The 13667-nt window shown below is 36.1% G+C and overlaps 1 protein-coding gene across 1 annotated transcript in view; it reads right to left on the bottom strand.

Moving 5' to 3' along the window:
• ADAMTS20 (ADAM metallopeptidase with thrombospondin type 1 motif 20) overlaps positions 1 to 13667 on the bottom strand; it is a 100109-nt gene that overhangs the window by 45152 nt on the left and 41290 nt on the right. Inside the window, exons 12-19 of the mRNA XM_055808930.1 lie at positions 9404 to 9549; positions 7842 to 8023; positions 7611 to 7747; positions 6332 to 6449; positions 2877 to 2972; positions 1443 to 1609; positions 1207 to 1336; positions 17 to 143 (exon numbers count right to left, since the gene is read on the bottom strand). Of these exons, the coding sequence (XP_055664905.1) occupies positions 17 to 143; positions 1207 to 1336; positions 1443 to 1609; positions 2877 to 2972; positions 6332 to 6449; positions 7611 to 7747; positions 7842 to 8023; positions 9404 to 9549 (1103 nt within the window). The remainder of the gene's footprint in view (positions 1 to 16; positions 144 to 1206; positions 1337 to 1442; positions 1610 to 2876; positions 2973 to 6331; positions 6450 to 7610; positions 7748 to 7841; positions 8024 to 9403; positions 9550 to 13667) is intronic.

Raw genomic sequence — 13667 nt, 5'->3', positions numbered from 1 at the left:
AGGAACCTCTTTTTACCTTAATTCACACTCCGTATTACACTCCTCAAAGACATCTGGTACAGTGGGTTTAAGTTCACATCTTTGATCAGACACCACCACATGATCGCTTTTACGTATGCATGTCATTTTCCTTCTTCGAATACCTTGAAATGAAACCAAAAAAAGCAGATAAAGGGCTAAAATAAGAGTGCCTTGTTACACTAATGGATTTCATTCATCATTTAGTAATTTAACTGAGATACCCCATTAACACTAATCATTGTATACAGCAGATTCTGCTTTGTGCAGCTGACTACATTCCAAGTGGACAATCCTGCCGCCTTCTCAGCTGTACTACAGTGTTCTCAATAGTATGTCAGCTTCCAGAAAACTAAAGCACAACAGTGCATTTACTCATTAGGCTAAGTATTAAAATATATCATGTCTGTCCTTTGCTAATTACCATTTCAACCCCCCACGTTAACTTAGAGGTCGTCATCCTTTCCTTTAAGGAAGCAGAAAACTGGATCACAGGGTACCTAAAAGGTCTGGAGTGCTGGGAGAAGTACCATAGCTGGCAGATGTTCTGCTTCTCTAGCACATGAACATTTCTACAACCTGACTCAAAACGAGAAGAAACTCACCACCACATATCTACAGGCATTTCTAGTACCTGCTAATACAAGTATCTATCAAAAGTATGTGTACGTACACATTGTGTTTCACACATATTGCAGTTTTATTTTTACACTGGAATGGCCTATAGAATAACAGCTAAAAATTTGTAAAATATATATTCAAACAGCTTCGCCCCAGGTAGCAGATAACTAAAAAAAGACAAATAAATTTATATGAAAGATACTAAACAAATCCATGACCATCTGGAAATAGGATAATGGAAGCCTAATAAATATTAGTAGATATACAACACTGCTTTCTAAGGATGCATTAGAATTGGTTCAACTCAAATATTTTTTTTATAAACCACTCCTACGGCTACACAAGAAAGGAACACAAACGTAGTTTTGAATGTAAAATTGCATTGCATAAATACCGAAAATTGCAACCAAAATCAGAAGCCATTCTGCCCTTAAAGGCACTGCGCACCTGAAGTTTACTGAGTGCTGAGTTTCTCCTTTACTAATAGAGGTGAAAAACCTGAATACGTAAATGCCATCTTAAATGCCATCAGGTCTTTGGTTCTGGTGATAAAAGAATTCACAGTACCTTGGCATATCCTGCTGCAGTCTTGCCAGGGTCCATAAGGATCCCACATAAACAGATCACTTCCATCTTCTATTGGGATATTGAATGAATAACGCACATCAGGGTTGTATAAATTCCCTACACACAAAACCTTAATTGAGATAAAATGACAGCTGTTTTTCAGTGAATTTGAACATGTTATGAACATAATGATCATGTAACAAATTTTCAAACTTAAGAAAAAAGTAAACACGCACCTGTAAGGTTAGCTCTTCTTCGATTCTATCAGTGCTGTTAATTCTTTCTATCGTACTGTTTGAACCGCTGTACTCAAAAATGGCTCCTTGTATATTGATTTCTCTTTTTGACATGCTTACAACAAAATTTCCATTCAAAATAAAATTTCCATGAATATCAGACAAAGCTATAAGTAAAATAAAATATTGGAAATAAATAATCTATTTATTTAAAAGGTTCTATCAATGTAAACTCTTAATAATGTATCTTCTCATCAACACTCAGCTTTATTTTAGTCCATGTATAATACTTCAAGTTCTATTAAACAGTTTCTAATGCATTAATGCAATCCTAACCATCAGTAACTTGGTTATTGTTACTATCAGCTGAGCAACTGTCATGGATTTTCTCTGCATTAACAACACAACTTTAATAATATTTGTTCTGCTGACTGTAGTCAACACTTTTAAATTTGGTTAGGTTCTGCTACTGTAGAAGGAAACAACAAATATCTGTATTTCTGGCCTATTCTACAGCCCACATTCTTGTATTCGCTAGAGCTACTTCTAGTCAAGTGGCTTTTAACAGTAAATTTTTAATAAAATAATTTAATAAGCATTTATAATAATAATTTAATACAGTGAGCATTTTACAATAATAAAGATTAATAAGTTAAAAATTAAATTTAAAAATAAAAATAAATTTTTAGTAAAGGCACGCTATTCAAGCATTACAACATTAGAAATGGTAGGTATTGTCAGGGGTAGAGGATTTATTTCTGTGTCCTGTGAGGTGCATGTGCAACAACAGGGCAACAGGTGGCAAGGAAAACATTTTGAAAACCGAAGTTTGTTGTGTGGGATGGTAATGGAAGAAGAGAAGGAAAATAGGCACGAATATTCTCGCAGGCACTTCAGGTATAATACAAGTACTGTGAAACAGAACAACCAAGATTTTTGGTAAATATACTTATTCTTTGTTCCTCTCACACACTTGCAAAACTATCAACATGTGATCTTTATACTCAGACATGACAGAAAAAAAGAAATGTGATACAACTGATAAGTTTGCTGAAGGTCAGACTGCTTCATTTATAAACAAAATGTATGCTTCCAACACTTAAACCCCCAAATACCTGCATTATACCTGAGTTCACTTGTGGAGTTTTAATTAACATTGTCACAACAAAGTAAAAAAATGATAAAATGATGCAATGTGCTATAATTCTTATTCTTTGACAAACACACACACACTTAAGAAGCAGAAACCTAACACCATCTCACTCATTTTTCTGAAAACTGGTATCTGCAGCAAGACTCAGGCAAATGATGATACAATGTAATTAGATATTTGCTCTAAAGGCTTTATCAGACTTCTGATAATACACATCTAGAGCAGATCTCTGGCAAGAGCACAAAAACTATCCAGCAATGTTATACACAGGAGGCTTTTACCAAGGTAGTTGTCATCTTCTGGTTTCCCTGAGTAGCTGTGCTGCTGAATATCAATGTTTGTTGCTCCTTTGGGAATATTTACTACAACATTGTAACCTGCAATGTAATTATTCACAAATTATATACAAAATCAGTCAAATACTAGTAAATATGAACATACATTTAACAAATTTTATTCACAAAACCCTACAGTGCACCAGTGACAACCACTGCAGAATGCCTTCATGTTTTAAGAAAGTAATGTATCTTCATATATAGATATCTTTGTTGTTAGTTTTTGTTTTGTTTTTTAATCAGTTGAACTGAACCTTTATTTTCATAACTCAGTAAAATTCATTCCTGTGTTCAGAAATGAGATTTCAATTCTTTACCAATAACACGAGTTCAGCCTACCCAGAAAAATCTCTAGAGAGCAGTACTACTCCAGAAAGCAGTCAAGTATACCAAGTGGGGCTCAGGAAACATCGTGGCTCCTCACAATTTAACCACATAACTTTTATACAAGTCTGAATAAGTCATTTAACATGAAATATGTCCACTCCCTGTTTATACAATTGGGTTAGTTTTCCCCTGTTACGCAAGAATATTGCATGACAGCACTCTAAAGATCGAGTCCTAAATACTCAAATATTGCAGTGTTGCAGGCCTGCACATAGGCAAACATATCAGAAAAACTAGCCATGCTTGATTCACATTCTGCTACTGAAAACAGTACCCTAGCGTGTTCCCTTCAAAATAGAAATGCTTCACAAATGAGTCATCATTTCTTGTAATGCTTTCAACTACAGTTATGGTAGCTTTGTCATAAGGTAACAAAATAAGATGCATCAAGATCTACTTTTTAGATCTGTCACTTATAAGCATAGGTTAAAGAAAAAAAATATGTTACTCACAGTTGCATCACAAACTCAAAAAGACTCTTATGTCTAAAGAAAAATTGAGTATGGCAAATGTTGGAAACCAAAAATAAACAAAAACATGCAATCTGAAGCATTAATATAAATTTTGCTAACTTTTCTACCTATTTTGCTGTGTTTTAACAGTCTTGCTGTGAATTCACTTTAGTTAGTTGACTCACCTCTGTGGGTAAAAATTTAAATGGTAATATTTTTTTCAATTTCATAATTCATTAACTTCTCAGTGCTTTTAATCTATTAAAATTATGCCATGCATTCAAATGAACATTTTATCTAATCACCGGTCCATAGCATGTACCAGCTGGGGGCAGCACTGCAATTGCAAACTGACACACTGCATGCTCTGGATAAACGCACAGCCTTTGGTCAATCTTCCAATAGACTGGGAAGAAAACCAAAACACACAAAAGCCTCTCATCTCACAGGCTGAAGACCTTGTGGTAACAGAATGACAGAAGACGATATACGGGAGGAAACTATAAACAAAATTACATAGCATATTGTCAAGGATACACAGGAGAAGAATCACACCTTAAGGCACTGAGAACAAGCATTTTCCAGGAAATCCTCTGATACTCTTAATTTGATGCAATAGCCAACATAATAATTACATGTACATAATTAGATTACAGTTTGCTAAACCTGGAGCTAAGTATATCATTGCAATGAATTTCTGCTGATCATTTCACCAGTGCTGAAACACTCAATGACATTATAAGTGTATGAATACAAACACGTACCACAGGCTGCTATTGTCAAATTCCAAATTCTGCCTTAGTAAAAAGATTTGTGTAGGTATGGAAGGGGACCCAATAAAGTTAAAATAAAAAGATCACGTGCACAAACTTTGACATACTTGTCTTGTGAACCTAATGATCCAAACTTTTCCGGAAAAGAATGTGTCTTCAGACAATGTTTTCAGTCATTAGCCTATGTATGTCATAGCCCTCCCATGGACACTGAAGTTTTAGTGATCAGCTTGCTACAACCTCTTGTTTGCATTGCTGCACTGCTACTTGAGTGATAACCTGCACCTGAGTGATAACCCCAAATGATTAACATACTGTCCAGTAGTATAATCCAGTATCATCTTTTGCATGCTATAATTCCAAGAATTCAAATATAATTCAAAACATTCAACTAAGTATAAAAACACAATAACAGAACAATGTTTTCCTCATTCCAAAATGTGGGCTGGGTTTTTTTTCCCCTCCAACTTCAGTTAGAAACAAATAAGTTTCTGTGACAATGCAAAGCTGATAAAAAGCAGACAGTGACAGTCTCAACCATATTTGTGTAAATGGCAATTTCATGTAAATGTCACTTGTATCAAATCTATTTGTGACAAAATTCACGTGCTGCCTATAAGCAAAAATCTTTCATAGCGGTGGAAAACAAAAACATTGACAGTCCTTTACTCAGAATTATCAAAATAATACTTCTTTTCCTTCAGTGTTTTGACCACCTATTCAGAAATCCAGTATCTAATAGCTCATTGTATCTTCTTCCAACTTCCCAGGACAGACACAAGAAAAGTTACAAGCATTTGTATGGGAAGGGTAGCTGTATCCCACCTTTAAGTTTTTTGGTACTTTTTGCTTGGTGCAAGCCATCTGCCAGGGGAAAAAAAACAACAACACCCAACCAAAAAACACAACAACAACAACAAACAAACCCCCAAATCCAACAGAATGCTGGGCATACTTTCCTCTTTGACCAGCAATTCTTTTGTTCTATGAAGATCCTATTGGGCACCTCTCCAGGTATCATTTTCACTTCGCCTGTGGTCTTTTTAAACCAGTGAAATAGCATCAAGGAGCCTTTAGGAATCTGATATTAACCTGGAGACTTCTGTCCTTATGTTCCATGCTCTAACTACTTAACTGCACTGCTACACACATACAATAGCCTCTCCATACTTCCCAGAAAGGACTACATATAGAAGAACTATCACTAGCTCTATTGGAGAAACTAAATCAAAGGAACAGGAATTACCAGGGTTATTCAGAAATTTCTTATTCACTACATGTCAATGAAGAGGAAAGAGCAAACGTTGCTGCCTGTGTTCTCTGGAAAGAGAAGGCTCACATTTCACAGGCTATCTTTTTCATTATAGGAGAAAAAGGAATCTCATCAGCTGCTCACACCACAGACCTCTTGCTATCTCTTACACTACCAAAAGGAGACACTGGTGTAAGTCCTTCAGTTGCAGAGTGTCAGACAAGGGAATGCAAAATGCAAAGCAGGAAGCATTCTTCCTTTCAAATTATTTTTACCCTCATCGTATCTTTTGTGTCTTTTGTTTTGACCACGGAGAAGATAGATTTATTCCCCCCACCCACCCCCAGCCCCTTGAATGGGTTACTGTGCAACAGTGTTTGCCTCTGCATCCTTGAGAGGGCACATGTGACAAAGTCAGAGATATTTTTTGTTGACAGAGGACCTAAAGAACATACACTGAAATCCCACTTCTTCAAATGTAAAAATTTCTAAGCCATACTAAAATGCACATGAAGATTTAAAAAAAACCAAACATACCATAACGAGCACTGTTGAAAGTACCTGCAAGAGTCTTACATGAAGAATTATCACCACCACAGATTCCACATTTGTCTCTCCTTGCCTTGGAATTCAAAATGTGATCACAGCCTGCTTGCTACAAAAAACAAAACAAAACAACCCCCCCACCGCCCAATAGCCCTATGTCACTCAGCCCAATGAAAAACAATGAAAACAAACAATGTAAGCTTCCCACTCCCCAAAAATATTCTTATTCACTGTATCTATTTGGTCTTCCTTGGCAATTCATGAAAACCTTTTATGGGTTTGGGTGCTGTGATCTAAGGACAAAACACAACAGTGCTGTTGTACTAAGAATGTACAATCCAAACACAATATGTCATGAACTGCCTAAGAATATATAACAGTATGCAAAGACTTTGTATTAAATATATTCAACATCATGTACAAATTTTAAGTTATATTTACATTAAAAACCCTTGGAACCCTAAAAGCAGCACATATCTGTACATGGTCATCAATTCTTTTAAAGTCTGTGATTATTGCAAAAGAAGCAAAGGAATACATGTAGGCTATGATGGTTAATAGCACAGTTTTTGTGTATGTATCTTTACTTAAACTTTTTTTTTTAAAAAAAAATGTGATAAACAGGACAATTCTCTGTCATTTCCTCTGTCCTCTTGATTCAACGATATAAAAAAGGCTGCATTTTCTCCTCACCCTGAATTTACTCAGTTTCACTGTGATGAGTAAAACACCTGGGCTTGACAAGAGCCTAGAGTTATTAAAATGTAGCACCTTGCTTCTCCCAAGAAAATCTTGTGGAACTTCTGTAACTGTTATTAAGCAAAGAATGCTGAAATGATCCCTTTCAAGGGTCAGTTCCTCCTGATTTTGCAATGGAATAATAAATACAATCTAGCTACCCTGAGTTTTCCTTCTTTTTTACTAATTTGACAGCAGAAATATGATTGCAATAAATGCACAGCACACTTCTTTACTCCCTTTTTGCCAATTTTGGATCGGTTTCTCTCTGCTCACTTTGACAATATTAACATTCTCACATAGGAAGCTTAATGAGAAAAGACTGTGAATCTTCAGACTGAATTGAATGTTCTTCACTTAATTGCCTCCATTTCCAGATCTTCAATTTGGTAGGGATTAAAATTAACTTCAGTAAATTCAAAACATCTTACTTCACATATTTTCAATAATGGTTATTTGAATGAATATTTAGTATCTACTTTACCATCTTTTAAAATTGATTTTAATAATTAATAAGTTTAGATTTAAATACCCTGCATAAGCCTTGAACACAAAGGTCATTGGTTTCTGCTCCACAGGGAGTACCATCAGCAACTCTGTCCTTCAGCTGATAGTAGGAAGTTGTTCCAGAAACTCGGCAAAAAAGTTTACAGCGATCTTTCATAGAAACTGGAAAGAAAATCCAACAGGTTTCTTGTCTGTTTTAGAACTTCACAGTAACATTTTTATTTCATTAATTGAAAAAAATCTTATAATTACTTACTACCACTGTATTTTGGAAGCCAGCGAACAGCAGACGTAAGACCGTTGATATTGAAGTGTTTGCCATCAAATTCAGAGCACTGCTGCTCCCGGAAATCTTTTTTGCCTTTCGGACATGAATCAGTATTACATGAGCGAAACTTCATCCTGCGGCCAACACAGTACTTTCCTCCATTTCTTGGTCTAACAAAAATAGGTAAATGTAGACACACTCAGTTTCTAAAATTGCTGTTTTCCATGAAAAGGGGCGTGAGCCACTGATCTAAAGGGGAAAATCTCAAACAGCATTCTGCCATCTGTTACTGACTTTTCCACACATTCATTTTCTATTGCACCATGCATACACTTACACCCGAGTGAAGAAAATAAAAGTCCATGTAAAATACTACTGCTGAGGTAGTTGGTAATCAGGCTACTGATAAATATCAACATCTATTATGTTTTTATTTATTTTATAGTCAATTATTTTGCCTGGAAAAAAGAACTATTAACTTTAATGGCTTTTATCCCTTTAGCTGAGATTACGTTCCTGTTTTTACAGAAGCAGCACCTCCCTCAGTTTGAAATTATTATTTCACAGAGTGACAAAGACAGACGACATAGTTAGGAGCTGGCACACTTTCCTGGAGTCCTGATACCAGTTTCAGTTTGGGAATCAAAACCGCTAATAAGGGAAAATTGAGGAAAATACCCCATTTACTGTAAAGTCTAAAATATATTTCCTAACTGTTATAACACTGCTACACAGTAATTCAGTATTAACAGGTTCTTCAGGAAGAAAAAAAGAATAAATCAATGGCATATTGATGCTATCAGTTACTACAGACTGACAGAGGCATACCTAATGGGAATCTAGTCTACTGCTTCTTCCTCACCAAAGAAAAAAATCACCTGGGGTCATTTGATTAAGGTTCATTTCTCCCACTGATAGTATCAAGACGACATGACTAGGAAAAACTCTGAACCTACCCAGGCTGCAGCTATAGTTCCCGAGAAGTTGAGGGTAAAGTTTGCATAAACACTTATTACAGAGAATGAAACCCACATCTAATTATTCAGTCAATGGAAGTTTTGCATTATAAAGGTAAGTTGTAAATGACACTGCTGTAACCAGTGTTCCTTGGGGGCATTACTGGTGGTGATGTTGTGAAAAAGCCTATCATCAGAGCTAATCAAGTGTTTCACAAATCAAGTGTTTCACTAAAGGATTACCAGGAAATATATCTATTTATTTTTGCAGTTTTTACTCCAAAGAAAGCATCTCCATGTATAAAGAAACCTTCAGCATTTAAACTAGAGAAAAAGACTTTTCCAAAATAAACCTTTAGAAATATCTATAAATATGAATCACATAGTTGAGAGAAAAGAGGAATCTAAAATTTATCTGCATATTAGAGTCTGTAGACTTCTCTCTTTTCAAACATGGTTGAAAGAAGCTTTTTTTTTATTGGTGCTTCAAACCAATTTGCACAACCCACAATACGTTCACTTTGTTTTTGAACCAATCTGTTATCTTGTAATGTCTTCATCATGCACTAATGTAAAACATAGTAAAAAACATACTCTGGTCTATTACACAGCCTGGTGGTGCTCTTGATTCCACCTCCACAAGTTCTCGAACATGAGCTATAAGGCCCCCATGGTCCCCATTCTCCATCTACAGGACGCGTCTCCATTTCTCTGCTCACACAAATTCCATGGCGGCAGTGCTGCACAGTTGTCAAACAAAATAAAATTTGTACGTAAAAGGTTACTGCAAATTTTAGGCACAGAAAGAACAAAATTTAAAGGGCTCACTGGTCTTAATCTGGGCCTGGCCATTTTATGAAATGTTCAAATTCCTTTAACATTTTTTTACCCAGTAATCATACTTTCAAAACCGCTGTCTAGAGTTCTTTGCTCTCTATGAAAACTACCAGATGCTGAACAGTGGGATTGTTTGGGAAAAGCAGACAAGAATTTAAGACCTTGTTTATGCTGAAGCAAGAGGATGCTGTAGATTCATGCTTGAACTCAAGACTTTCACAGCTATAACAGGTGTAAAATATTTTATTTATTTTTATTTATTTATATTTTACGGAAATTTTATATTTACTAGTAATTTAACAAATTTACTATTACCATTAAAACTAAATGAATAGTTAGATAATAATTCTTAGAGCAAGAGACTACATTGCAATGTCTATTACTTCAGATTTTCTTCCTGCTGAAGAACTACCTATTTCCAACTAAAAATTTACATAAAGGTGTAATTTTGTCTCCTGGGATTTACATTATTAAGATTATGAAGATTGCAAGACTAGTCTGCTGTGGTCATGTCAGTTTTGAGACTTCACCACCCCACATCTATAAACTGTTGTTATTTATAGAAAGTTGTAATTACTAGGGTTTTTTTGGTTTGTTTTTTTTTTTTGGGGGGGGGTGGTGTGTCAGAAGAATCAAGTGATCAATCTCTTGCTTCTAAGTATGTGCCACCTAAGTCCCTGACTCTGCAAATACTTATCCACTTCAGTGGTTACTCAAAACGTACATGACCAAAAAGTCTAAATGAAAATGTTATGATTGGTGCATGTATGATTTTTTTCCAAAGAACCTGCAGGAATTACCAGCGCTAATCCTATTGATGACTTATGGCAGCTGGAATTCTAATTCACTTGTATGCTTTAGAAAATCCGAAGTGGTATATTTAAGCACAACATACTAAAATAGAATATTTAAAAGATACCATATGTTAACATAGAATTTCTCAAGAGTTATAAGTTTACTGTAGGAACTATCAACTAACAGACATTTTGCTGAACATACCAAAATTATGTATGCAATCTTGCTGAATACATCTGAATAACACCAAACTCAAATGTTGTTCGGTGGTTTTATCACAGCATAAAATAATTCCTAGAAGCAAATTTTTCTAATTAGTATATGCTTTTATTATATTGATACTTATGATCATATGTTAACAATCATTTTGTTCTCAAAATAGGAATTTGTCACAGAATCAAATTCTCCTTTCTGAGTTCTGCCTGAGTTTAATCCAAGTTGGTGATAAAATTGCCTGCCTGTATAATTTGTCATCACACCCACTCTTGCACATGAGCCATATCTTTTAAGCCCAGAAAGGCTACCTTTAAGAACAGGACCATTAAAGATGATTTTGAAGCCCAAAGCAAACACAGAACAAAAGCTATATCTATCTTGTCATCAACCACTTAAATGATCCAGCAAACTGGCCAGAAAATCACTTGCTTGATGCTAAAATTAATGCTTTAACTAAACACCGAAAAGGCACCATTATTTCACTGCATATGGGCATATGATTTCTCACTGTAGTGCTTACTGTTAGTTCTTATTAGTTTTTTCAAGATTCTCTCAGGGTACCTTTGTACTCAAACCCTCTTGTACCTAGTATCTAGTACCTAGCAATGAAACATAGACTTTTACATAGTGCAGCCATAAAGTAAGTATCAGAAAACATTAAGAACCTGCCATTCCAAGAACTGTCATTAGCATCTTAGAAAATAATTATTTCCTACTTTAGGCTGAAGATTCTAAATCTCCCTTCACAAATACTGCATCCAAATATGGGACAGTGATCTAGAGTTTAGGTTCTTCTTCCACCCACAAAAATATTTACAGTAACTTGAAGGGAGATCTCAGGAAAAGACAGAGTTGTAAAATGAAATTTTATACCCACAACAGCATTATTTTGATCCATAAAAATGCAAAGCACATGTTCACATCTGGGATTTTAATAGCTTATTCAACAAACTTGTCTCAGCTATTATTCTGCTGCATTCCTACAGAAGCAACATGATGAAGTCACAGTAGAAAACTCTGGCACTAGATGCATTCCAGATGTTCTTCTGTGCTTGCTTGAATCATTGCTTCACTGAGAATACCATGACATACAGAACTTTGATATACTTAAATATAATTGCTCATAATTTTTTCCCCTACATTTGTTACGGCAGATATAAAGTATGCATCAGTAAAGTGGGTATTGTTCATAATTACAAATATACTGATTGCAGTAAGTGGCAACTCCGTTCTAGCCAAGGTAAATGATTTTCTATCAAAAAGGTAGAAATTCTGATCTAAATCCACATGCAATTATTATATCTTCAGAGGAGAGAGGGAGAGTTAATGGTTCAAATTTGGGATCAATGAACTCAAAGGCACCCAGATTTGATTTATTAATTACCTGCTTATAATAAACTGTTTGACTCTTGCCTATGGATTAAACTATGATTTAACAAACTGATTCCAGATACTTCCAACTTATCTCCTTAGCTTATTGAACTTGCTAAATCTCCAGGAAAGCAATTTTGAAAGAAATTATTAAAGCATTAATTGCCAGGCTATGCTAAGTTTCAGTTGAGCCAAGGACAGTGATAGATGCATGCAGAACAGGCCTAGAGCACTCCTGAAATCAAGTACTTCATACACATCCCTGGTATGGCTCACAGCAGAAAAAGGACTCTTAAGCTCATTCTTGCTGCCTGTATTTTCCAGACTACTCCCAGAGATACACATGGTTTTTAAAGTCTTCGGGCAAAGACTGAAACACTGATGTTCAGTGTATAAGGACATAGCTTCATGCGCTGGAGCTCTGTGCAGCCTTAAGGAGGCTCAGGAAAAATAATTCATGTATTTCTAGACACCAGCATGTTTCCACAGACGCTACAGGTAGCTGCTGTGCTTTTAAAATGAACAAAGATGACTGAACACTGAACCCAAGTATGAGGAGAAAATGAAAAGGACAAAGCATTGCAGAAGTAGACACGAGTTCTGTATTTTGCAATAGCCCTTTCTGCAACTGAGCTAACTCGGCTTTGGTCACAGTGTTGATTTATTTGCTCTCAAAGCTGCTGTGCACGATTCCCGGGGTCACGCGCCTGAGACCCACCAAACAGGCACCAAAAAGGACTGTTATGGTTTAACTCCAGCCAGCAACTAAGCACCATGCAGCCACTCCCTCCCTCCCCCCACCCCCACAATGGGATGGGGAGGAGAATCAGAAAAAGATAAAACCCATGGGTTGAGAAAAGAACAATTTAATAACTGAAATAAAGTTAAAATAATATTAACAACAACAATAATAATTGTAATTAAGAAGAGAGGGGGAGAGAGGAATAGAACCCAAGGGGGAACAAAAACCAACAAGTGATGCACAGCACAACTGCTCACCACCCGCTGACCGATGCCCAGCCAGTCCCCAAGCAGCAGCCATTGGCAGCTTCTGGTCAGCTCCCCCCATTTTCTATATGGAGCACGACGTTCCGTGGTATGGAATACCCCTTTGGCTAGTTCAGGTCAGCTGTCCTGACTTTGCTCCCTCCCCAGCTTCTTGGGCACCTCCTCACTGGCAGAGCATGGGAAACTTGAAAAACCCTTGACTTAGGGTAAGCACTGCTTAGCAACAACTAAAACATCAGTGTGTTACCAGCATTGTTCTCATACTAAATCCAAAACACAGCACTGTACCAGCTGCTAGGAAGAAAAAAACCCCATGGATTCTCGAACAAGCCTACCTTTATTATTCAGATGACGTTATCTACAAAACCCACAATACTTCAATAATTTTTTTCAACATTTTCAATTTCTTATTGCAGAAAATCTACACATTTTATTTCTCCCTTGGGATATTCCCACAGAAAACTTCTCCAAAATCACATCAGAAAAGTACTTCACAAAAATCCCAGTTTACAGTAAAAATTCTTGGTTTGAGCTCTCAAATATACTTCACCTTGTTTTTATGGTTCAAAAATTATTCTGCTACCTCCCAGATGATGAACACATCCCCCTATCACCCAACTCTGTTAAAATC

This window comes from Falco peregrinus, chromosome 6, assembly GCF_023634155.1.
Source record: "Falco peregrinus isolate bFalPer1 chromosome 6, bFalPer1.pri, whole genome shotgun sequence".
Lineage (NCBI taxonomy): Eukaryota > Metazoa > Chordata > Aves > Falconiformes > Falconidae > Falco > Falco peregrinus.
This window is presented reverse-complemented; position numbering and strand designations above follow the sequence as displayed.